We start from the raw sequence: 25,129 nt of genomic DNA on the forward strand, positions 1-25,129 counted from the left end.
ATATCAAAAACACATATCTTTCCATGCATGTACTCCTCTTCTTTGGTGTAACATGGATATGTCTAGAAAATATTATATGACCTTTTAGAGAAGGTTGGTAAATATCTGTGATTGGTCTTCAAAGTATCACAGGACATCTGTGATTCAGTGCCAAAATCTGAACTATCATTTAGGTGATCGTTTATTTGGCAGGAAACTGTAATATGGAGGAGACAAACATCTCGTTTGGGGTTTTCTTCTTAGACTTTTAATTCAGGCTGGCTATGAACTCAACGTTCAGGATCATGATGGCTGGACTCCCCTTCACGCTGCTGCACATTGGGGAGTGAAGGAGGCTTGCTCCATCCTGGCAGAAGCACTCTGTGACATGGATATCAGGAACAAACTGGTTAGTGAGCCTGGCCTTCTAAAAGGGCAATGAGATTGGTGGCCGGGTCTCTCGAACAAGGCTTAAAGTCTTCTGAATGGCCAGGCTGACTGTCCTGTTAGCTGTAGTGCTCTCCCTCCCTCCCTCCTGCCCCCGTCACCTTTTATCAAGACAGATATATTTGCTAAGTAAAATAAAACTCCACTGACCTAGCCTTCTGACGGACTCCATTTATGTTGAAGCCCCTAAAGCAAGCAAAGAAACAGGAAAAAGATATTTACTGAACATTTTGCTCTTGGCAAAAAAAAATGAACTTTGGGAAGAGCCTATGGTAAAGTGTGAAACCAATTTCCCTCCCTCCCTCCTCCCCTCCTTCTCTCCCTCTACTTTTATCAGCTGAGCTACATTCACATGAGTAATTTAAAAACCTTTTGACAAAATCTTTGAGTTTGGCTGAAAATAGTATTATTCAGCCTCACTCAAGTAGAAGCCTTGGAACTCAGACCCATACAGCTACTGATTTTCTAGGAGTCTAGAGACATGGCCTTTTAATTAATAGGTATTCTTATCTGCCTTACTCCTCTCCTGAACCCAAGTTTCATTCTCAGACAATGGGTCAGCATCCTTAATTGTGCAGATGTTTACTAAAAAAGATAACCCATCTGCCCTTCTCTCACTTAAAGGGAGATGATTTCTGTGACTTAATCTTTAGTGCACATGTACTGTGGAGCTCCTGAGGTTTCTAAGAACCCCTTACTGAATTTATCATAGAATTAAGACCATTTTAAAACAGGTACAAGCAGGAATTTCAATTGATTATTTGCCAAGAGGCAATAAGCATTAGAAATGATGTGGAGATTTCCTCAGTTCTGGTTTACAAAATGAAATGCTGTATTAAAGGATTTGCTGTTTCTGGTTGTTTCCTCTATGATAGACGATAATGTGGAGTAGATTAGTCTCCATTGGAATCAAATGCAGAACGTAAATGTTGAGTAGTTCCCTGATAAAATAAAGTCACTTGATTGCTACTGATGTTTTCTATCAGTAATGGTGCCCCTTTTCTTGACCAGGGCCAGACACCATTTGATGTGGCTGATGAGGGCCTTGTGGAGCACTTGGAGATGCTCCAGAAGAAGCAGAATGTGGTGAGTCTCTGATGCTTTTAAGGTTTTTATAATAGTTTGCAATTCATTTCAGGCATCCCAATCACTTGCTTAATTATGTCTCTGCTAAGAGCTCAAATGGACATATCTGCATTCCATAGATGATAATTGTTCCCTTCAGGGACTATCAACAGTCTGATGGAAGAAAATATCCCAGAAACCATTGCTATTAAGGTTTACTTGTGATAAGATAGCCTTCAAGCAGCTGAAGGTTAAAAACAACAACGAAACTAATAATTTTTACCCTTGACTTCTAGAAAATTGTGATATGTTCAAATTAGAGTTTTTTCCCCTAACAGGAGGTTACCAGGTAGAAGATATATTAAAACCTTTTTTTTTCTTCTCTTATTGACTAAAAGGATATCCTCATTTAATGTACATTGATTAAAAAGAGGAATGTATTTCTTTCTTAAAAAACAAATGCACACAAAAAACCAAAGCTGTCATTTGGTATTGGATGTTACTTGGTCAGTGATTCAACTTATTCCAGATTCGTCAAACATGCAGAATTCAGTGTTGTTTGGTTGCATGTACCATTCTGCTTAGAGTTGTAAGGAGAACTCATGAGCCTGATACCCATGTATGTATTTCATAATGGAAAAATCTACCAGCAGACAAATGAGCAGTGAATAATTCACATTTTCTATCCATAAATGGGATGAGTAATCTGGGTGAGGAGAATAAAAATCAGTGACATTCGAGGCTTGAGAATTCCCTGTCTGAACAGGGTAGGACAGAAAAAGAATCACTGACTTTCTTTTTTTTTCCCTCTGTCTGTGCTGTGACTCAGGGCAAGTGAACTCAAATGTGGGAAACTTAGTGCAGTTTTGAGTGAAAGAACTATGTAGCCCAGTGATGGCACAAATCAACTCTATCTAATCTCATGTGTCTTCAGCATCATATGTGGACTAGTGAAGCAAAGATTCTTTGCTCCATGGAAAAGTCATATACATAAAGTTCAGACAAAAATAACTTACTAGTCTTTTATTTTCTTCTTTGATGAGTACTCAGGATTACTAAAAGCTAGGACTTTTCAAATACACCATCACTGCTCTTACTTAGCAGCAACTTAGCATTTCTAATACAAGATGTATACTTTGCATACTTACGGTTTTTTAAAATTTGTCCTGTAATAATTTTTAGATGCACACAGAAGTTATAAAAATAGTATGGAGAGTTCCTGTGTATTCTTTACCCAGCATAGTTAGGTTTTTAAAACATGAATAACATCTTCATTAAGTAACATTTCTGTATGAATGGGAATGGTGTTTGTCTTTGCCCTGGCGTAACTTTGGGGTCCAAGCATATAAATACATTCTGTCTAGAGCATGCATGTAATACCAGACAACTCTAAGAGCTTATTTCCCATTTGGTACCTTTCTTTTCTTTAGAACATTTGCCAACTTATATTTCAGTATATACGTCATGAAGAATTCTTTCAGTTTTTTTTTTCAACTTTTTATTCTTCATAAGCCAAGCTTTTTTTGAAGATTAGGTTTGGATATTTGATAGGGATATTTTTAATGAAGCTCTAAAACCATAGTTTTTATTTTTTATGTTTTCTATGTTCTATCTTGGGTTTTTCTCTCTCATTATCTTTTCAGGAGAACCAACTGATGTTTCTCTTTTAGTCAGCCTTTGGATTGGTACTGTCTTCCTCAGAATAAATATCATTTTGAATTCTTTCCATTACTGCTGATTTTTCACCAACAGTCAACTTCTCCCCCTTTTCTTTGTGTTTTCTCAATTTCCAGCTTCGAAGTGAAAAAGAGACACGGCATAAACTCATTGAGTCAGACCTGAACAGCAAGTTGCAGAGTGGGCTTTTTAAGAAGTAAGATATTTGGGGCTTGAAAAATGGGATGAGATCTGCTACCTGTGAGTGTGTATATGTGTGTGACATAGCTTGAGACTCCTGTAAAGAAACTCTGACTTTAGCCAAATGATCTTTAAACATGTAGGGATGTTTGAGGGACAGGAGGTAGTATTAATACAAGGGGGAGACACTAAGGATGGTGAAAGTTTATTAAACCTAGAAAATTAATCGAGACTGTGTACAGTCTCTTTTTTCCTAGCTTTGGTATTCTTAGTCCCGACTGCTCCCCTTACTAGACTGTAAGCACTAGGAGCCATGTCTGTTTTGTTTACCACCATACTAGTGCCTGGCATGATTACTGGCATGCCATAAGTACACGGTAAATATTTGTTAGATGAATTTCTTTGAATATCTACCTGCTCATCATCATCAAGATGTATAGCCTTCCTTTTCCTGTGGATTAAACAGGCCAGGTCTTCTAAAGTTATACTCTAAAGACAAATACTAGATCTTAGACTGAAGAAAACAAAAACAAAAAAAACTACACCAAGAATTCAGAAGAACACAATTGTAAAGAAGGATTTTCACGTTTTTGTTATTGTTTCTACATATGGGTTTATGGACTCATTCCCTTTATGCACCTGATTGTCACTGAACTTAAAGATTGTGTCTTTACTTTAGCAAAGAGAAGATGTTATATGAGGAGGAGACACCAAAGTCCCAAGAAACAGAGGAAGAAAACAAGGAATCCAGCAGCTCCAGCTCAGAGGAAGAGGAAGGTGAAGATGAAGCTTCTGAGTCAGAAACAGAGAAGGAGGCAGGTAATGCAATGATGTTCATAGCAAAAATCTCTCTGTTTCTCATAGCATAAGGAAATCATTGCTTGTCAGAGAGCCAGCTCAAGAGGGCTCCAAAAAGAACTTCAGTTTTCAGGGATGAGATATCGAAGTGCTAGTGAAAACTCAGTCGTGTGAGCTCTGAGCTATATTAGAAAGTTAGTATGCTGAGCCTGAGGTGGTGAAATCTTGCAGAGGCACTTAGTCAAATACCTTTAATCAACTGGTAAAAATTTGCCTTTAGTTCTCAGGTTTGACTGATTGTCTAAACAGAATCCGAAAATTCTTTGTTAAATCTCATTACTTGAAGCTCCTTCAGTTCCTGGGTAGGGGACTGAGGAAGGAACAAAATCATATTAACCTTTATGTCTGTTAGAGATAACACACACATCATATGGAGCTTCTTGAGTTTATTATATGGCAAGACAGAAGCCCCAGCGGTGAGGTACTGAACATGGTCAAACCAACAAACCGTAAAATAGTCCATAGATTTTGATATGTAGTCAGGCAAATGCCGAGAGAAATGATAACTGGGTTTTACTGAGTAGCTGCAACAGAATAGTTCTCATAAATAATTGAAAGTTAATGATAAACTAAGATCTTACAGCACATATGCCCTGCATTCATTGACATATTATCCCTTCAAATTTTAGTCCACAAGAAGATGAAACATTTCTAGTGAGGAGACCAAGTTAAAGGGGAAGGGGTCACACATTAATGGAGTCTGTGTTTTCCTCTAAACTCTGCCACAGCTGGCCTACCTATAATGAAGATATTTAGTTCTTTCTGTTTTCTGGGCCCTAGCTCCTGTTGAGGTCTGGCTTTGCTAACACAGTTTTTCCCAATTATGGGAGAATACTACCCTTCTTTGTGCCTCAATCTCTGAGGTTCATTGAATGTCACCAAAGAAAGAGACTATCCGTTCAATAGAGAAGACAAGTACCAGCTAAGTTTGCAGTATAGAAGAAACCTTTTATTCATTGATACTCAAATTTCTATTAATAAGCAAGCATAACTTACTCTGGAAATGTGTGTGTTTTTAATATTTTAAAAATATTTATTGAGTACTTCTATGTCCTAGGCTTCAAGACCTGTCTGGAATTAATATCTGGCTTGCTCTATGCTAGATCACTTTGTGAGCTACCAAGATACCAGAAAAATGGGAGAACTGCCCTGGACTACTATAATGCTTTCATGATTTGTACCCTAGCCTCAGGTCTCTTGTTCCCTACAGCCTATCTCCATGTTTCCTATCAGAGTAAAACACCCACAGCACCTTTCTGATCATGCTATAGCTCTGTTTAGAAACCTTTTATGACTACTTCCCCTCCTTATCTTTGCTCGCCGAGTAAATTCCAAACCCCCATGTCCTGGCTTTCAAAGCCTTTCATAATTTAGCCCCAGCTGACTTTTCTAATGGCATATATAGGCAAAGACTTATACTAGCCAGACTGGATTGCTTGATTTCCCCAAACATGCCCTGAGCTTTTCTACCCCTGAACCTTTTTTGGTGCCTTAAAACTCATTACAGGCCATCAAATGCTTATTGACTCATTTCTTTGGAAACTGTAGCATCTACCAGATTGAGGAAGTCATTCTTTAGGTTTCCTTGGCATAAGGGGCTGAAAAGGAATGGACCTACTTTACTGTTCTCCCACCCCATGACAATTGCTCCTCTGATTGGGTTCTTCTAACATTCTATAATTATCTCTATTATTGCACTCATCATTTTGGCTGGAAACTCTGGGTTTGACATTATACTGCCAGGTCAGAGCACAACACTGGGCACATAATCGGCGTTACCATTCATTAAATGTTTTTTTTTTTTAACTGTATCACCTAGAGTAATAGGAAGGCATATACATGACTAAAATACATGTTACATGAGAGGTGTAGGTGCAGCCAATGGTGTTTACCAGTAAGAAAGATTATGTGTCATTTGGGGGATTATAACAGACTTTATATTTGTGTAATGCTTTTTACTCTGCAATGCACTTAAACATTTTTATTTAATCCTCTCAACCACTCTGAGCTATGTATTATTATCACCACTTTTTACAATGAGAGATTGACACTGTAGGAGATTAGGTGAATTAGACTTCATAACTGGCAAGTAGCATACCTGAGATCCTAACCTTAATCTTGAGACACCACAGAGCAGTAGAAGGAAAGTGAAATGTGGACATTATCTCCATAAAAAGTGAGAGCTAAATCTTTGGAAAAGGAGGAGATCCCTAAGGGAAAGATTACAGAGAAAAGTACAAAAAAGAACCTTGGGGCATACTGTGTTTTGGGAAGTGAGGTAGAATAGTAAAGGAGGCAAAATGGTCAGAGAGGTTGAAAAAAAACCAGGATATGTATGTTTGCATCAGCGAAGTCAGGGCAGGAGTGAGAAGAGAGAGATCAAGGATGATTTAGTAATTAGGAAATCACTAGTAATATATTTTTTTTGAAGATTTATTTATCCCCACCCCTATCTCCCCAACCCCCACCGCCTGAGCTCGCTATCTACTCTGTGTCCATTCACTGTGCATTCTTCTGTGTCTGCTTGTCTTCTCTTCTCATCTTTTCTTTAGGAGGCACTAGGAACCAATCCTGGGACCTCCAGTGTGGAAGAGAGGCACTCAATCACTTGAGCCACCTCAGCTCCCTGGTTTTATTGTGTCTCTCATTGTCTCTCCTCTTTGTCTCTTGTTGAGCCAGCTCTCTGTGTGGGGCAGCTCTTCATGTGGGCCAGCTCACTGCACAGGCCAGCTTGCCTTCACCAGGAGTCATGAGGAAATGAACCTAGTACCTCCAATATGGTAGACGGGAGCCCAATCCCTTGAGCCACATCCACTTCCCTCACTAGTAATCTTTGAGAGAGATGCTAGATGGTTCCAGCAAGCTTCTCTAATCATTTCTATAGTTCCCTGCCAATTGAAATTTTATTCATGTCTCAAAGCCCAGATCAACTTAATTTCTTTTATGAAGTCTTATCATCATAGCCTTTCTTCTCTGATTCCTAGAGCTATTTGTTTAAACCACTTTTATTTTACTTATCTCATACTACTGAGTCTTAGAATTATTTCTGTTTTGTCTCATCTCCTCTATTCTTCCTGCTCCAGCAAGCTTCTGAAGGACTTGAATGTACTATATGTCTTGTTTAGCTCTCTGTCTCCTGTAGTGCCTAGGACAGGACCTTCTATGTGATAGGTACTCACTAAATATATATTGAAATGATGCCTGAGAGTACGTAAGTATGTACTCAACAAATATTTGTGGAATTCATTTATCCAGTTTCAAAAATCCATAGTTACAACCTCAAAAAATGATAGTTTTCATGTGTCTTAAATATAAATGATGTAGTAAAAATATTAATTATATTTTAGATGAATGTAAGCTGTTTGGATTTCTATTTTTTCCCTTTTATTTATTAGACTTAAATATTTTGTGTATCATTTATCTACTTCTGCATAACAAACTATGCCAACTTTGGTGACTTAAAACAAAGACTACATACACATGCCCAATTCTATGAGTTAGCAGTTTGGGAAGGGCTCAGCTGGGATGGTTTGTCTCTCCTCCACACTTGTGGTCTCACTTGTGTGTTTTTAGCTAGTTGGTATAAGTTTGTTGAGGGAATTTCTGGGAAGATGGAAGATTAAAGAGGGACAGGCAGAAATAGCCTAGGAAAAAATATTCCAGGGTTTAGGACACCAGGGGAAGGCTAGACACTACCCAGACAAAGGGGCAAAGGAAAAGTGTCTTGATGGGAAAAGTCTGAGTAAAAGCTGCAGCTACAGCTGCCAGTGCTCAGCCTCTAGCCTCGGAGCAGACAGCTTTGAATTCTCTGGCCTCTAGCTGGGCCTATAGACAAAGGAGGCCCCAGGGGTTCACCTCCCCAGGAAAAGGAAGAGAAAGGGACACAGGCTAAGACTTATTCAGCTTTTGGCCAATAAATTTGGTCTGGTATGTCCCACAAGCACTTCTAGGCCAGGTGGGACTGCGCCATTATTTGCCCTGAGAGCTGACACAGGACTAAAGTGATCCAACTTTCTCAAACACCTTCCCTACTGAACAGGACTGGCTATTGAGGATGCAAAGGGAGTGGAATTATTTCCTACCTGTGAAAAGGGAGGGGAATGCTGTTAAGGGCTGTAGAACAGCCTCTGAGACTGTTTGATTTGTGAGGCTTTGAATAGCCCTGAGGCAGGATCCTCTGTTACATTGTTCTGGTTGTGGTTGTTGGGAACACATTCCAACCAGGGTTTGCCCTGAGAGGTCTGCCAAAGAATGCCATCTGCTGGAAGACCAAGGAAGTGTATGCAAGAATTAAAAAAGTAAATGACGCTTTTTTGGGTCTTTACTGCCTCTCTCCCCAATGCTGTTGGAAGTAGGTCTGCAACCATCACTGGGTCCATGGCCTGGATTTGAGAAATTAAACAGTGACAGTCCTAAAGAGCTAGAACAGGTTGGTCCAATAATCAAAAACACACAATAACACACAGACTCCTGCCACTAAATCCCTATGCAAGAGAGAGAAATTGAGCATTAGAGTAAACTCACTATCATAATCAGGTGCCTAGACATCAGCAAAACATTATAGGCTATACTAAGAAAATAGAATATATGGCCCAAGCAAAGGAATGTATCAAAGCCCAGATGAGACACAGGATTTGAGACAACTAATCAATGAGGTTCATACAAATCTCCTAAATCAAATCAATGAGTTGAAAGACAATATGGCTAAAGAGACACTGGGCAAGCAAAAAGAAGAATTTAAAAACTTGAAAAGAAAAATAACAGAGCTTATGGGAATGAATGACACAATAAGTGAGATGAGAAACACATTAGGGAAGCGGACTTGGCCCAGTGGTTAGGGCATCCATCTACCACATAGGAAGTCCGCGTAAGGGAGCCGCATGTGCAAGGAGTGTGTCCCATAAGGAGAGCCGCCCAGCGCAAAAGAAAGTTCAGCCTGCCCAAGAATGGTGCTGTACACACAGAGAGCTGACACAGCAAGATGACGCAACAAAAAGAAACACAGGGAAGCGGACTTGGCCCAGTGGTTAGGGCGTCTTTCTGCCACATGGGAGATCTGCGGTTCAAACCCCGGGCCTCCTTGACCCATGTGCAGCCGGCCTACATGCAGTTCTGATGCACACAAGGAGTGCCGTGCCAAGCAGGGGTGTCCCCTGCCAAGGGGAGCCCCACGCGCAAGGAGGGCACCCCGTAAGGAGAGCCGCCCAGTGCGAAAGAAAGTGCAGCCTGCCCAGGAATGGCGCTGCACACATGGAGAGCTGACACAACAAGATGATGCAATGAAAAGAAACACAGATTCCCTTGCCGCTGACAACAACAGAAGTGGGCAAAGAAGACGCAGCAAATAGACACAGAGAACAGACAACTGGGGTGGGGGGGAAGGGGAGAGAAATAAATAAATAAATCTTTAAAAAAAAAAAAGAAACACAGATTCCCATGCTGCTGACAACAACAGAAGCGGACAAAGAAGAACACACAGCAAATGGACACAGAGAGCAGACAATGGGGTGGTTGGGGGGGGAGAGAAAAAAATAAAAAATAAATACATCTTTAAAAAAAAAAGAAACACATTAGAGGCATACAATAGAAGACTCAAAATGATAGAAAAAAGGTTGAGTTATGTAGAAGCAACAGCTGAAATTGAGAGAGGGAAGAACAGAGTGAATGAAAAATTTGAGCAGGGACTTAGGGAGTTGAATTATAACACGAAGTGCAACAACATGGGAATTCCAGAAGAAGAGAAGGGAAAAGAGGCAGAAAGTATATTTGAGGAAATAATGGCTTAAAAATTTCCCAAATCTCATGAAAGCAATGAATTTATGTGTCTAAGAAGTTCATCGTACCTGTGAAGGTAAGGCTAATATGTCAACTCGGCCAGGTAATGGTGTCCAATTGTTTGGTCAAGCAAGCACTGGATTAATTGTAATACAAGGGCATTTCATGGACTTTAATCATCAGTGAGTTAATTACATAGATGGCAAGTTACATCTACAATCAACTGAGGAGATTGCCATCAGTAACGAGTGATGCCTCATCCAATCAGTTGAAGTCCTTAAAAGGGAAAGTGATTTCAGCATTCACAGTGAGAATTCCCATCTCTACTTCAGACAGACAGCATCCCCTGGGGAACTCATCAAGGCCCTTCAGAGCCTCTGGTTTGCAGCCTGCCCTATGGAATTTGAACTTGTGCCTCTCCTTGGTCACGTGAGACATTTTTATAAAATCTCATACTATTCACAGATATCTCCTGTTGGTTCTGTTTCCGGAGCAGGGGTTCTTAACCTTATTTGTTTCATGGACCCCTTTGCCAGTCAGGTGAAAATCATGGATCCCTTACTAAGTTCACACTATACTGTATATTATTTAATAAATGTATCACACCCATACCAACATGTCCCCACAGAAATAATGTTTATTTAAAATTTCATTTCAAGTTCATGAACCTCTTGTTTAGAACCCCTGCCCTAAAGAACCTGACTCATCTAGTATTCAGTAAGAATATATCCAAATAGACCCACTCCAAGACACATACTACTCAATATCAAACATCAAAGATGAAGAGAAAATTCTGAGAGCAACAAGAGAGAAGCAAACTGTCATATACAAGGAATATCTAGTAAGACAGTGTGGATTTCTCTTCAGAAACCGTGGAGGTAAGAAGATAGTGGTATGATATAATTAGGATATTGAAAGAAAAAAAGTACCTGCCAAGAATTATTTATCCAGCAAAATTGTTTTTCAGATATTAAGATGAGTTTAGTATTTTCACAAATAAACAGAAATCAAGAGAGTTCATAAAAAAGAATCTGGCTTTGCAGGGAGCATTAAAAGGAACCTTACAGCCTGAAAGAAAAAGACAGGAGAGGTTTGGAGGAGACTGTAGAAGGAAGACTATCAGAAAGGTTAACCAAATAGATGAAAATAAGATATTATATATAAAAGCCAAAGAATAAAATGGTGGAAGTAAACAACTCATTTACAGTAATGTCACTGAATTTGAATGACTTAAATTCCCCAATCAAAAGGTATAGGCTGACAGAATGGATTAAAAAACCATGAGCCATCCCTGTGCCGTCTACAAGAGACTTGTGTTAGATCTAGGGATACAAATCAGCTGAAAGTGAAAGGTTGGATAAAGATATTCCATCCAAACAGTATCCAAAAAAAGCAGGTGTTCCTTATGCTAATATTGGACAAAACAGACTTTAAATGCAAAAAGTTATGAGATATTTTTATATATTAATAAAAGGGTCAATCCACCAGGAAGAAGTAACAGTCATAAATGTCTATGCACCTAACAAGGGTGCCCCAAAATATGTGAGGCAAACTCTGGTAAAACTGAATGGAGAAACAGACATCTCTACAATAATAGTGGAGACTTCAACACACCACTCACATCAATAGATAGAACAAGACAGAAGGTCAACAAGGAAATAGAAGAACTTGAACAATATGATAAACAAGCTAGAAGTAACATATATACAGAACATCGTATCCCAAATCCATGGTTTATACATTCTTCTTACATGCTCATGGATCTTTCTCCAGGATAGACTACATGTTAGGTCACAAAGCAGGTCTCAATAAATATAAAAAGATTGAAATTGTCCAAACTCAAATCATAATGGAATGAAGCTGGAAATCAATAATAGGGGGAAATTCACAAATGTGTGGAGGCTAAACAACACACTCCTAAACAATCAGTGGTTCAAAGAAGAAATTGTAGGAGAAATCTGTAAATATCTCGAGATGAATGAAAATGAGAACACAACATATCAAAACTTATGTGATCTATTAGTCAGCCCAAGGGATGCTGATGCAAAGTTCCAGAAATCTGTTAGTTTTTATAAAGGGTATTTATTTGGGGTAAAAGCATAGAGTTACAAGACCCTAAAGAGTCCAACTCAAGGTACCATAAGAGGAATTTTCTCACCCTAAGTTTGTTGCCACATGTTGAAGCAAGATGGTGGGCGATGATTGTAGGATTCAGCCTTCCCCTTTCCTCTTGAGGCTCTGTGGACCCAGCTTCTTCCAATCCCAGCTGTAGGCTGGCATAGGGCTCAGCTGCTCTGTTCTCTTCCGCTGCAAACTATCAGGTAAATGGCTTCTCTCTTTTCCCAGAGCGGTAGGATCCTCTTCTGTGTCTATGATGTTCCTTTCCTCTTTTCTTGCATATCTATTTCTGTCTCCTTGACTGAGTATCAGTTTATAAGAGGCCGGGACTCAACCCTGCATACCCTAATGACATAATCAAATCAAAGACATAATCTTAACGTAATGAAGTAAACATAAAATCTTTGAATTTAATACAATCAAAGAGTATCATACCCAGAGAAACAGACCAGTTTACAAATAATCTATTTCTCTTTTTGGAATTCATAAATAATATCAAACTGCCACATGGGATACAGTGAAGGCAGTACTAAGAGGTAAATTAATGTATAGCCCTTAGTGCCTATTTTAAAAAAGAAAAAAGAGCTAAAATCAAAGACCTAACTGAACACCTAGAGAAACTAGGAAAAGAACAGCAAACAAATCCCAAAACAAACAGAAGGAAAGAAATAATAAAGATTTGAGCAGAAATAAATGAAATTGAGAACAAAAAAAAACAATAGAGAAAATCAACAGTACCAAAAACCGGTTCTTTGAGAAGATCAATAAAATTAATAAACCTTAGCAAGACTGACGAAAAAAGAGAGAAGATGAAAATGAATACAATCAGAAATGTAAGGGGGACATTATGATTGACCCACAGAAATAAAAAGGATTATAAGAGTATACTATAAAAAACTGTATGCCAACAAATTAGAAAACCTAGATGAAATGGACAAATTCCTAGAAATGTGAAAACAGCCTACATTGACTTGACAAGAAATACAGGAACTCAACAACAAATCATGTTTAAAGAGATTGAATCTGTCATCAAAAATCTTCCAACAAAGAAAAGTCCAAGACCGAATGGCTTCACTGGTGAATTCTACCAAATGTTTTGAGAAGAATTAACACCAATCCTGTTTAAACTCTTCCAAAAATTGAAAAAGGGGGAGAATTACCTAACACATTTTATGACGCCAACATCAACCTAATACTAAGACCAGATAAAAAGATACTACAAGAAAAGAAAATTACAAACCAATCTCTCTAAGGAACATAGATGCAAAAATTCTCAACAAAATACTTACAAATTGAATCCAACAGCATATGAAAAGAATGATACACCGTGACCAAATGGGACCTATTTCTGGTATGTAAGGGTGGTTCAACATGAGAAAATCAAGTAGCATAATACAACACATTAACAAATTGGAGGGAAAAAATACACAATCATCTTGATCAATGCAGAAAAGGCATGTGACAAAATCCAGCATCTTTTCTTGATAAAAACACTTCAAAACATAGCAATAGAGGAAAGTTCCTCAATATATTAAATGAAAAGCCCACAGCTAACATTGTACTCAATGGGGAAAGGTTGAGACCTTTCCCTCTAAGATCAGGAACAAGACAAGGACGTCCACAGTCACCTGTTATTCACATTGTACTACAAGTTCTAGCTAGAGCAATTCAAGAAGGAAAAAAAATATGTCATCTAAATTCACAGATGACATGATCTTATATTTGGAAAATTCTGAAATCCTCTATGACAAAATTACTTGAGCTAATAAACTAGTTCAGCAAAACCAAAGATACATAGGACCTATATTCAGAAAAGTACAAAACAAAAAGAAATCAAAGAAGGCCTAAACAAATGGAAAGACATTTCGTATTCATGGATTGGAAGATTAAATATTGTGCAGATATCAATCCTACCCAAACTGATGTATAGATTCAATACAATGCCAATCAAAATTACAACAGCCGACTTTACAGAAATAGAAAAGTCAATTAACAAATTTATTTATTTATTTTTAAAAGATTTGTTTATTTATTTAATTCCCCCCCCTCCCCCGTTTGTCTGTTCTCTGTGTCTGTTTGCTGCGTCTTGTTTCTTTGTCCGCTTCTATCGTAGTCAGCGGCACAGGAAATGTGGGTGGTGCCATTCCTGGGCAGGCTGCGCTTTCTTTCACGCTCTCCTCACGGGTGCACTCCTTGCGCGTGGGGCTCCCCTACGCGGGGGACACCCTTGCATGCCACAGCACTCCTTGCGCGCATCAGCACTGCGCATGGGCCAGCTCCACACGGGTCAAGGAGGTCCGGGGTTTGAACCGCGGACCTCCCATGTGGTAGACGGACGCCCTAACCACTGGGCCAAGTCTGCTTCCCAACAAATTTACTTGGAAGAGAAAAGGCTCCCGAATAGCCAAAAAACATCCTAAAAAAAGAAGAATGATATGGGAGGATGTTTACTGCCTGACCGTGAAACATACTACAGGGAAGTAGATTTGGCTCAACTGATAGAGCATCTGCCTACCACATGGAAGCTCCAGAGTTCAAACCCAGGGCCTCCTGACCCATGTGGTGAGCTGGCCCATGCAGTGGTGATGTGTGCAAGGAGTGCTGTGCCATGCAGGGTGTCCCCCGTGTAGCGGAGCCCCGGGCACAAGGAATGCGCCCTGCAAGGAGAGCCACCCCACGTGAAAAAAACACAGCCTGCCCAGGAGTGGCACATGTAGAACTGACGCAGCAATATGACATAACAAAAAGAGACACAGATTCCTGGTGCCACTGACAGGAATACAAGCAGACACAGAAGAACACAGTGAATGGACACAGAGAGCAGACAACTGGGGGGGGGGGGAGAGGGGAGAAAAATAAACATAAATAAATATTTTTTTTTAGAAAAAGAAACATACTACACCGCTACAGTGGTCAAAACAGCATGGTATTAGCTTAAAGATAGACAGATTGATCAGTGGAATAGAATTGAGAGCCAGAAATTGACCTTTACCTCCATGGCCAACTGGTTTTTGACAAACCTACCAAGTCCATGTTACTGGGACAACACAGTATCTTCAACAAATGGTGCTGGGAGAACTGGATATTCATTACCAAAAGACTGAAAGAGGACCCCTATCTCACTCCCTAGGTAAGAACCAACTCAAAATGAGTCAAAGAACTAAATATAAAAGCCAGGACTGTAAAACTACTAGAAGAAAGTATAAGGAAACATCTTCAAGATCTTGTAGGTGGTCCTCTCTTGGAGCTTATACCCAAAGCACAAGCAACAAAAGAAAAAATAGATAAACGGGACCCCCTCAAAATTAAACACTTTTGCCCCTCAAAGGACTTTGTCAAAAGGGTGAAAAGGCAGCTGACTCAATGGGAGAAATATTTGGAAATCACATATCCAATAAGGGTTTAATATCCATGATATATAAAGAGATGCTATTACTCAACAATAAAAAGACAAATGATCCAATTTAAAAATGGACAAAAGATTTGAATGGACATTTTTCTAAAGAAGAAATAAAAAAGGTGAAAAAACCCATGTAAAAATACTCATCATTAGTGATTAAGGAAATGCAAATCAAAGCTACAATGAGATATATTTCACACCTTAGAATGGTCACCATTACAAAGATAGAAAACTACTAGTGTTGGAGAGGCTGCAGAGAGATAGGAACGCTTATTTACTGTTGGTGGGAATGTACAGCCACTGTGGAGAACTCTTTGGCAGTTCCTAAGGAAGTTGAATATAGATTTGCCATGTGACCCGGCATTATGACTACTAGTGTCTATCCAGAAGAAGTGAGAACAGTGACACAAACACACATCTGCACCCTGAAGTTCATAGTGGCGTTATTCACATGCCAAAAGATGGAAACAACCCAGGTGTCCTTTAACTGATGAATGGATAAACAAATTGTGGTATATACATAAGGTGGAATATTTTGCAGCTGTAAGAAGAAATGAAGTCATGAAGCATATAACATGGATGAACCTGAAGGACATTATATTGAGTGAAGCCAACCAGACACGTGTGAACAAATACTTTATGATTGTGCTACTATGAAGTAAATACATTGTGTAAACTCATGGAGTTAAAAACTAGAATATAGGTCACCAGAAGGTAGAATGAGCTTAGAAGATAGAAAGCTGAGGATTAATCTGTGCAGAATTGGTAAAAAGGTTGTTCATAAATCTTTGAAAATTAATAGAGATGGTGAAAGCACATCACAGTGTTTGTAACTAGCAGTGCTAATATGTGGGTATGACTGGTTGAAATGGGAAAGTCTAAGATCGTATATATTACTAGAAGGAAAGCTGAAAAATGTAATAATATGCTATCTAGCATAGCAAAACCTCGTGTGAAATATAAGTATGGGTAATATGCATTTATAAGACTTTTTATTTGAAACTGAACAAATGTATGTTAATTTTACAAGATGCTAATATCAGGCAAAAATACAAAGCAAACTATGGACAATAGTATATAGTACTATATTAATAATCTTCCATTAAGGGTAAAAAAAGGAAATATACTAAGTGAAAGAAACTAGATAAAAGGTACTACATATTATTTGACTTCATCTATATGCAATATTAATACAAATAAAGTACAGAGAGAAACAGAACAGCAGCTGTGTATGGCAGGGGAAGCATAGAGATATTGAGAGGTGATTACGAAGGGGTAGAGTTTTTTTGTTTGTCTTTGTTTTACTATTATTGTAATAATGAAAATTCTCTAATAATGAATAAAGTGATGAATACATAACTACATGATTGTACCAAATACCATTGATTGTACATTTTGGGTGGATTTTATGCTTTATTAATATGTATCAATAAAATAGATTTTTTTAAAAAAGCTGGTTGGTGACTGGCTGGTCCTGGATGGCCTTACTCATCTTCCTCGTGGTTGGCCAGGATATTAGGGGCAAGTGAACCGGTAACTCTTATCATCACACAGGCAGGCCCCTGCTTCTTCACATGAATTTGAAACATAGTTGAGAGGAAAGGACTCAGTGTACAAGCACTTTTCAAGCCTCTGCTTGTGTCACAATTGCTAATGTCCCATGAGCCGTAGCTGGTCACATGGCCAAGCCCAAAGTCAACACGAGAGGGCACCCTACAATGGTACAAATTCAGGGAGGCTTGATTCATTGGAAGCTACCGCTGTAACATCTGTCACTCTTATCCACTTGGGGCTAGAGATATTTCAGATAGTTTTTCAAGAATGTCTTGAATATTCACAGTATCCAGAAAAATAATAGCATTATAACAATACCACCATTTTTAAGGGACTTACAAGGATTATAAGGAACTGGCCAGATACTGAGCTATGAAATTTAGAAATATTGTCTCTGATTTCTGTAACACCTCTAAAGGCAAGGATTAAAATTCATAATTAATCAGTGAGAAAATAGAGTCTTAAATATGTTAAGTAACTTGATCAATGTTAAACAGCTAGGGTGGGTATTAAAATTATCACATAATTCATGGGTGGGTTATTCTATGGGGCTTTTTTTCCAGAGTATTTAGACCAGAAGGCCCTGCCATACCCACTAGGTGCAGGCACTGTTCTAGTCCTTGGGTATATAGTGGAGGACAAGACAGACAAGTTTTCTGCTTAATGTCCCTACTGAGATGGACTCCTATTTATATTATGTATAATCAATTACTAAACTTTTGTAGCTTAATTTGCTACATCCTGTATAATCCTTTCTACCTGTTTCCTGTCATATCACTAAGAGCTCCTACTACTTAAATTGTCTTCCCTTTTACTGATCAACATGTATTTTGATTTCTGAGTCATGGCTCATGCCCTTCCTCCCTCCTCTATTTGCCAGTTGTTACTTGTCTCCCTCTTTTCCCCATGGCAGTTTTCCTTATTGTTTCTTCCTTCAAGGATCTACCTCTTCACTGAACTCCTACACTTCTGTTTTTCCTGCCCACCCTCCAAAAAACACAGAGTAAATTCTTAATAAGTAATTACAGGTGAATTTTATGTATGATATAACTAATAATGTGGAGAAAATTTTCAGTTATATATCTGGGAGTTGGAGTTGGAGCCTACCAAGGCAGGAATATTGTTGAGTGTATTTTCTTCTGCCAACAGTTGCAAGAGATTTCATCCTTGTTTCAGTCTAAGCATTTATACAGCTCTAATCTGTTTTGATAATGGGTAAAGCTTTTCTATTGGCAGAAAAGTTCATATACACACACACAAATAAGATTTTCATACTTATACTTGTTGCTTCTCTTGTTTTAAATAACAGATAAAAAGCCAGAAGCCATTATCAATCATTCCAACTCTGAAAGCAAGAGTAGTATCACGGAGCAAATACCACCACCAACTCAAAATACCTTCTCTGCCACTTCTGCTAGGAGAGTGAGTACTTTTGAATTACTTTTGATTTATTAATTAATTAATTTCCCCCTACTGTAATAATCCACAATTAGAAAGTCTCTAAAGATACATTCTACCAAAACAATAAAGATACATTCTTGTCAAAAAGGCTATAATACCATCATTAAATAACTTTGACTACATTTTACTAAGAAAAACATAGGCTGTAGCAGTCGGGATCAAAGAAATTTTGTCAGTTGTCTCTTCATATCTGAAGTTAAGGTAAGTGTAAAGTTCTGATTGTAGTAGCTAGCATCCAGCATTAATTGTTCTCGTGATTATTCCCCTTTAAAATTTTCCTCTTATGTGGAAAGTCTTTAAAGTTTATAATGGCTGGAGGGCAGAGGTAGAAAGAACTTGTTGAAATACCAGAGGCATCTCCTCTCCCAACTTTACCCAGGCCTCTGAGAACCTGTGGCTTCTAGTCATTGAGCAGAGTTGAATGATGACCCTTCTCTACAAAAGGTAAAATCGGTTTCGAGGATAAAAATTGATTTGCGTTTTTTAGAATGAAGCTGTTGAAAAACCTCTCTGGCTTTATAGATATCGACTTATTGATCTCCTTAGGACCTCAGAAATTGGAAAGGAGGGATTATGGTATCCTTGTGGAAGTGAGGGGACAAAGGCCTGACTATTTATTTATTACTAGGAGCATCACTGAGAACCAATAGAGAGGTTTGAAATACAATGCAGTCTTCACTCATTATCCAGTGATTTAATTTTACTTCACATACTGCCACTGCTTCTAACTGTGACTAGAGCTCCTGTTTATTTAAAAGAAAAATACTAAATTAAAAACAAAACAAAACAAATTCATATATATACTTATTCCACTTGCTGAAAATAATGCTGGGAAAGGCATTTTCCTCTTAGGGTAGCTTGTAAAAAGCTGACATCATTGAACCTCTAGAGGTAGAGGAAGCAGATACATAAATGTGTAAATTTAGACTGATGAAAAGAGAAAATCTGAATGTGAATTGGAGACTAATGATTAATGTTTCTATTGTATTTTCACTATGCTGGGCAACAAAGGTGGTCAGATACTGGGGAAAGACTAAAACCTTCTGCAGAGGTCTCCCAGATTTCATAGTGTTTGTTGGCTGGTGTTCTAAAGACTAATTGTATCCCAAACTGGTCCTTGGCCTAATGGTAGCCTGTGATGTTTTCCCTGGTCCATGGCAAAATGAGAAAAAGACAATGTAGTAAGTTTTCCATAAAGCTTTCTTTTCTGATGTTAAAATTTCTTTTTTCTTTTTTTAATTAAATGATGGTGATAGAAATGGTAACCATTTTTTGAAAGATGTTCTCTCTTGGCAAAATAAAAAGATAGCAACCCTTTAACCGCTACATTTTTTTTCTCTTTTAATTTTGTTGGTCAGTGAAATCTGAAATTCCTTGAACTGCTATCCTAGATAAAAATTAGCAAATATAATTTGAGTGGAGAGCCCTTTGTATATATATTGTTAAATGATTCTTTGACATGGAAAGATGTTCACAATGTAGTTTTGTTTACTTATTTGTTCATGGTACTGGGGCTGGGGATTGAAGCCAGGGCCTCATATGTGGGATGCTGGTACTCAACCACTAAGTGACACTGGCTCCCCTGATTTGTTTTCTTCATTTTTTTCATTGTTTGGTTTTTGTTGTTGTTTGCTTGTTTTTAGGAGGTACCAGGGGTCAAACTCAGGACCTCGTATGTGGGAAGCAGGTGCTCAACCTCTTGAACTACATCCACTTCCCAGTACTTCGTATTTTTATTAATAACTTAAATCAGCTTATCACAGTCTTATCCCAGTACCTTAAAATATATTTATGTATTAGCTCATCTTTGTTCTTTACCCATATTGTAAGGAGGGGTTAAGTTCATTTTCACCATTTTACAGATGACCATGTTGAGATCTAGGTAAGTGAAGTGTCTAGTTTTCATTTACCCAGTCAGTCAAGAGGAGGTCTATTCCTAGAATCCAGATTTTCTGCTCTAGGTTAGTACTTATTGCTAGGAAGAGCAAATAGGGTTTAATTTCTAAGAGTAACTTCGCCAGGTCAGAGTACTGTTAAGAATCTGAGGCTATTTCTGGCTCAGGGAGAAAGGGATCCTTGAGAGGTTATTAGCATCTGCCAAGTGAGGAAGGGAACATTGGCAGAAAGCCTGCCATATTTCTGCCCTCCTTGTATTGCCTTATATTGCTTCAGTGAACTTAGTTAAGTGTAGAAAAGGTGGAAAAGGCAAAGGCTGAAAAACAATCATCAGAGCCTTTCATTTTCTTTTATTTGTCTCTTTCCTCACAGTTCTCCTCCAGCCTTTTCAACAAGCCAGAAGAAGCCAAAGATGAATCTCCTTCCTCATGGAGACTGGGGCTCAGAAAAACTGGCAGCCACAATATGCTGAGTGAGGTGGCCAATTCCAGGGAGGCGCTGAGAGACCGAGGCTCTTCCATCTACCGCTCATCATCAAGCCCTCGGATTTCTGCTCTGCTGGACAACAAAGATAAGGTGCAGTTTGGACAGGATGTAGGGAAATTCCAAGGCAGTTTTCCTTCTGGGACATTGCAATCTTGGGAACAAAGGAAAATATTTTCTAGTCCCTGAGTTGAGTCTGAATGTACAAAGCCTTTAAGGGGAAACAGGTACATTGATAATTTAATCAAGTAGCTTTTGACGAGGTTGCTATTTATTGCTTGGCTAAAAAAAAATAAAATAAGGGTCAGAAGCATAACAGTTTGGATATGTCCTAAAAGTTTCTTCTAAACTGATACCATTAACTTATTCTTTTGATGTTTAGAAGCAAAATCCCATAGTTGAGCCCTGATGCCTAATGAAGCTCAAGCAAATTAGCACCATGAAAAAAAATTTTTCCTATTTTTTCATTAGTAGGAGTATGATAAGACTAACCTTTTAAACAGCTCACCTATAAATTCACCCAAGATGAGTAAATTTTTATTTTTCTTCACTTTGGGATCTGGATTTTATAGGACTCACTTTGTGCTCTTCTCTGGGGTCAGATCTTCCTTGTAATCATAGTCTTCTTGCTTGTAGTGCATTTTTGGAGACTACTCAAGGGGATGAGGCAAAGTGGTTAGACTAGCCCTGTAGTATATTTGTTGTGCTTATCCCTAAGGAAGTTGCATTTCAAGGAAAAGAAAGTTTGGGGAATAAATAAGCTTATTTCATCAAGAACTTTGCTGTTCAGCTTTGTTTGTGAATTTTCAGAGGCTCCTCTCTCCTGCAGAGCTGCTGCTCTCTTTAATTCGTATTGCTCTTTTCTTTAATTGATCATCCTGGTTTTCCTCATGAGGATTACTTCCCTACATACTTGTTTTAAATGTAGTAAAATTAGAAATAAGCCTTTGAAGGCTCACGTTTTGTAATACAACTCAAAATTGAATTGGTGTCAAATCTGGAAATAAGATTATATAGGTGTAAGTTCTGCTTTTTTCCCCGAAATATTGTATGCTGTGTCAATATTGTAGCTTCCCTCTGCTTTACTCTTTTGATTTTACAGGAAAGAGAAAACAAAAGCTATTTTAGTTCACTAGCACCCCGGAGGCTCAACAACACAAGTGACATTGAAGAAAAGGAGAACAGGTAATCCTAATGCAGACCAAAAGATGGTCCTCTTTAACTCTGCAGAGTATAGTGATCTGGCCATTATTACTCTGCCTCTTTTCCTCTGGTGTCCTTAGCACAGTCTGAATTGCTTGTACCTTCTGCTTAGACCACCTTTCCAACCCTTACTGGAGTCACCACCTTGCTTTGCCAGTTCTTTGCCCTTTCAGTTCTAGCTTCAGCTTAGACGTTACTGTCTTTGGGAAGTCTTCCTTCGTCTGTGTGTGGATTAGTTTTAGTCTACCAGCACGCTCTGTAAGGATAGGGACCATGTCCGTCTGGTTTCTCAAGTACCTCTAGTGCCTACCTAGCACAGTGCCTGCCACAGAGAAAACATTAAGAATATTTTATTTAATTGATCAACTTCTAATTTTATGTAGATAAAATATAAAGTCTCTATTATCAGTTCTAAGGAATGTAGGGATTTTGAAATATCCCTGCTTTTCAGAGCAGAGCCTGATCTAGAGCTTAGCTTCTCAAAGTGTGTCCCTCAGACCTGCAGCATTGGTATCATCAATGAGCTGGTTAGAAAGGAGTCTCAGGCCCCACCACAGACTTGCTAATTATAAACTGCATTTTAACAGGTTCCCCAGGTGATTCAAATACACATTAAAGTTTGAGAAAGACTGCTCTAGAGAACCTTGTGAAGCATGGAGGCTTGTAACATTTGCTGCAAAGACCCTGAGTTATCAATTGTGGATCAGAAATCCTACTATATCCCCTTCCTGGATACTTTTTCATTTATAATGCTTCCAGCAAGGCCTCTTTCCCTTTTCCCTTCTATAGTACCTCGTCTCTGTAGCAACAGGTTTCCTCATCTCCCTCACTGACCTTCTCTGATTACTGATGAGCAACCCACCACTGGGGACTGATTGTAAGGTTTTTTAAATGAGGGGCAAAAGTGACTACTCATTACAAAATGGTTAAGGACCTTTGAAATAAGGAATTTGTTATCTATTTGAAATTTGTTGCCTTCCAAGTTGATAAAAGAAAGCAGATAGTAATACTCTGTCTATACAGAAAACTGACATAAATAGAGAATCACTTAAAAAATGCATCTATTTCTTTAGCCATGTTATTGTCTGCCTGTCAGGTTCTTCTCTCCCAGTTTGCATTGTATCATGAACAAAAACTGGTGGTAGGAGTCAGTGTTTTGTTTTGTTTTTCTTTCATGCCTCTTCAGAGAATCAGCTGCTAATCTAGTGAGGAGTGGTTCCTATAACCGGCAGCTGCGGAGGGATGAAGCGAAGGGAAGTGAAACCCCACAGACAATTGCTCCTTCCGTCTATGTATCAACTTACTTGAAAAGGTACAAGGCTCACAGGGGTGGTAGATGAGACCATGGGAATATGGGTAATAACTGCATGCCTTTTAATATCCAGTTAGCACCACTTTTATATTTCTTGGGATTAACATCTTGACTAATTTAAAAATTAAAATTAACTTGTTCTCTTAGTTGAATTAAAGCCAATTCCAAATTCTCACCACAGGTCTGAATTTATACTTCATTCTCTCAGTCCTATTAAAATCTTCAACCAGAAGTGACTTCAAGTAATCTCTGGGCAGGACTGAATTGAAATCACCTTTGGCTGGCTCTCCTGTTTGTAAAACTAGAGTAGTTCTCAACTCAAGTTATATTTTGGCGGGGAGGAAAGGAGGGATACAGAAGGGCAGTAAGGGGTGGAAAATTGGGACAGTTTTGTATTGCATTAAAGAAGTTTCATTTTGAAACCTGTTAATTTAGGGACTTGAGTTGTTGTTTTTTTTTTATGACTTTAATGGCCCTCAGATCCATCAAGATGTGAAACTCGCAAGTTTGGTGCAGAGAAGGTACATGGGTTTCCTTCCCCTTTTCTCATCTTTATTCCCTTTTCTGCAATTATTTTCTTTGCCACTGACTAGTCAGCAACCAAAGCACCTTTACCATTAAACTATAAGATATACTTTATTAGTATTTTAATTTGAACCTTGCTGCTGATGTGGAAGAATCTGATTCTCATTACTTGCTTTAAATTCTTTCTTTACTTCCATATACTTAACCCCTTCAACTGCTTCTTCAAAGCTGTCAGCATTAGTTTTTAGTTGAATTGTCGACTATCTTAGAAGCAGGCTTTGGCTGTAGACTATGTGAGCAGAGTAACTGTTTGGGATCAAAACTTATTTCCTTTGACAGGAATCTTCTCCAGATTGTATTCCTTGCTGTTTCCCAATGTGGGCACTGCCAGCTAGTTAATGTCAGAACATGGGAAATAGTAAGCTATAAAACAGTCACTGTTGCTTTTTAAAATACATCCTATAAGAAAAGGTTCAACTTTGAAAGTACACAAGTACACTTCAGTGATCTCATTGAAACTTTATTATACAAAGTATATATTTTGGCTTACTTAAGCTATCACTTATATATATTAAAGGTTAAGACCTTGGTCTGCCTAAATATAGAATTATTCCATATGGTTGAATAGAAGACCAGGAAAACTTTTCAAAGAAACTAATATTCTAGATCTAGGAAAGAGAGAAAAGTGCCATGTAATTTTCAGGGATGGAGTTGTTTTGTGATGGGATTGTTGATTTTCATGAACCAAACAGTCCATTACATGGGTTGAGTGAGTGGCATTTGGTTTAATAGTACAGTTTGGCATAGTTACGGTGAACAGAGGACAGAGTGGCTGTTCTGGAAAGCATGTTTAGTTATGTGAGCTCTGGAAAGCATGTTTAGTTATGTGAGTACTTTTTGAGAAAACATCTACAATGTTCTTCATACCTTGCAAAGCTCTTCTTATCCTGTAACCCTAAAGCACTTTTTGATTTTACAAAATCCTATCTTATGATCTTTTCAAAAGGAAAGAATCAGATGCTATCACCCTTAAAAAAAAAAAAGAAAGTGTGGGTAGAAATTTGTCATTCTCAAGCTGTGCCAAACCTCAGTGTACTTTCATTTTCTAGATTATCTCTTGTCTTTAGGCAGAAATTATTTTCATATGGTCCGGTAAAATACCTCTTTGCCAAGAAAGGTACCATTGCTTTTTTTGG

General features: G+C 38.4%; 1 protein-coding gene across 2 annotated transcripts in view; it reads left to right on the plus strand.

Moving 5' to 3' along the window:
• The window catches only part of PPP1R12B (protein phosphatase 1 regulatory subunit 12B), a 252,830-nt gene that overhangs the window by 74,743 nt on the left and 152,958 nt on the right, over positions 1-25,129 (plus strand). For both annotated transcript variants that reach the window (XM_004481913.3, XM_004481915.3), the window contains exons 5-12: positions 244-388; positions 1,438-1,512; positions 3,285-3,364; positions 4,028-4,167; positions 18,363-18,475; positions 20,783-20,986; positions 21,996-22,078; positions 23,283-23,408. In XM_004481913.3, coding sequence (XP_004481970.1) covers positions 244-388; positions 1,438-1,512; positions 3,285-3,364; positions 4,028-4,167; positions 18,363-18,475; positions 20,783-20,986; positions 21,996-22,078; positions 23,283-23,408 — 966 coding nt within the window. The remainder of the gene's footprint in view (positions 1-243; positions 389-1,437; positions 1,513-3,284; positions 3,365-4,027; positions 4,168-18,362; positions 18,476-20,782; positions 20,987-21,995; positions 22,079-23,282; positions 23,409-25,129) is intronic.

This window comes from Dasypus novemcinctus, chromosome 13 (genome assembly GCF_030445035.2).
Source record: "Dasypus novemcinctus isolate mDasNov1 chromosome 13, mDasNov1.1.hap2, whole genome shotgun sequence".
NCBI lineage: Eukaryota > Metazoa > Chordata > Mammalia > Cingulata > Dasypodidae > Dasypus > Dasypus novemcinctus.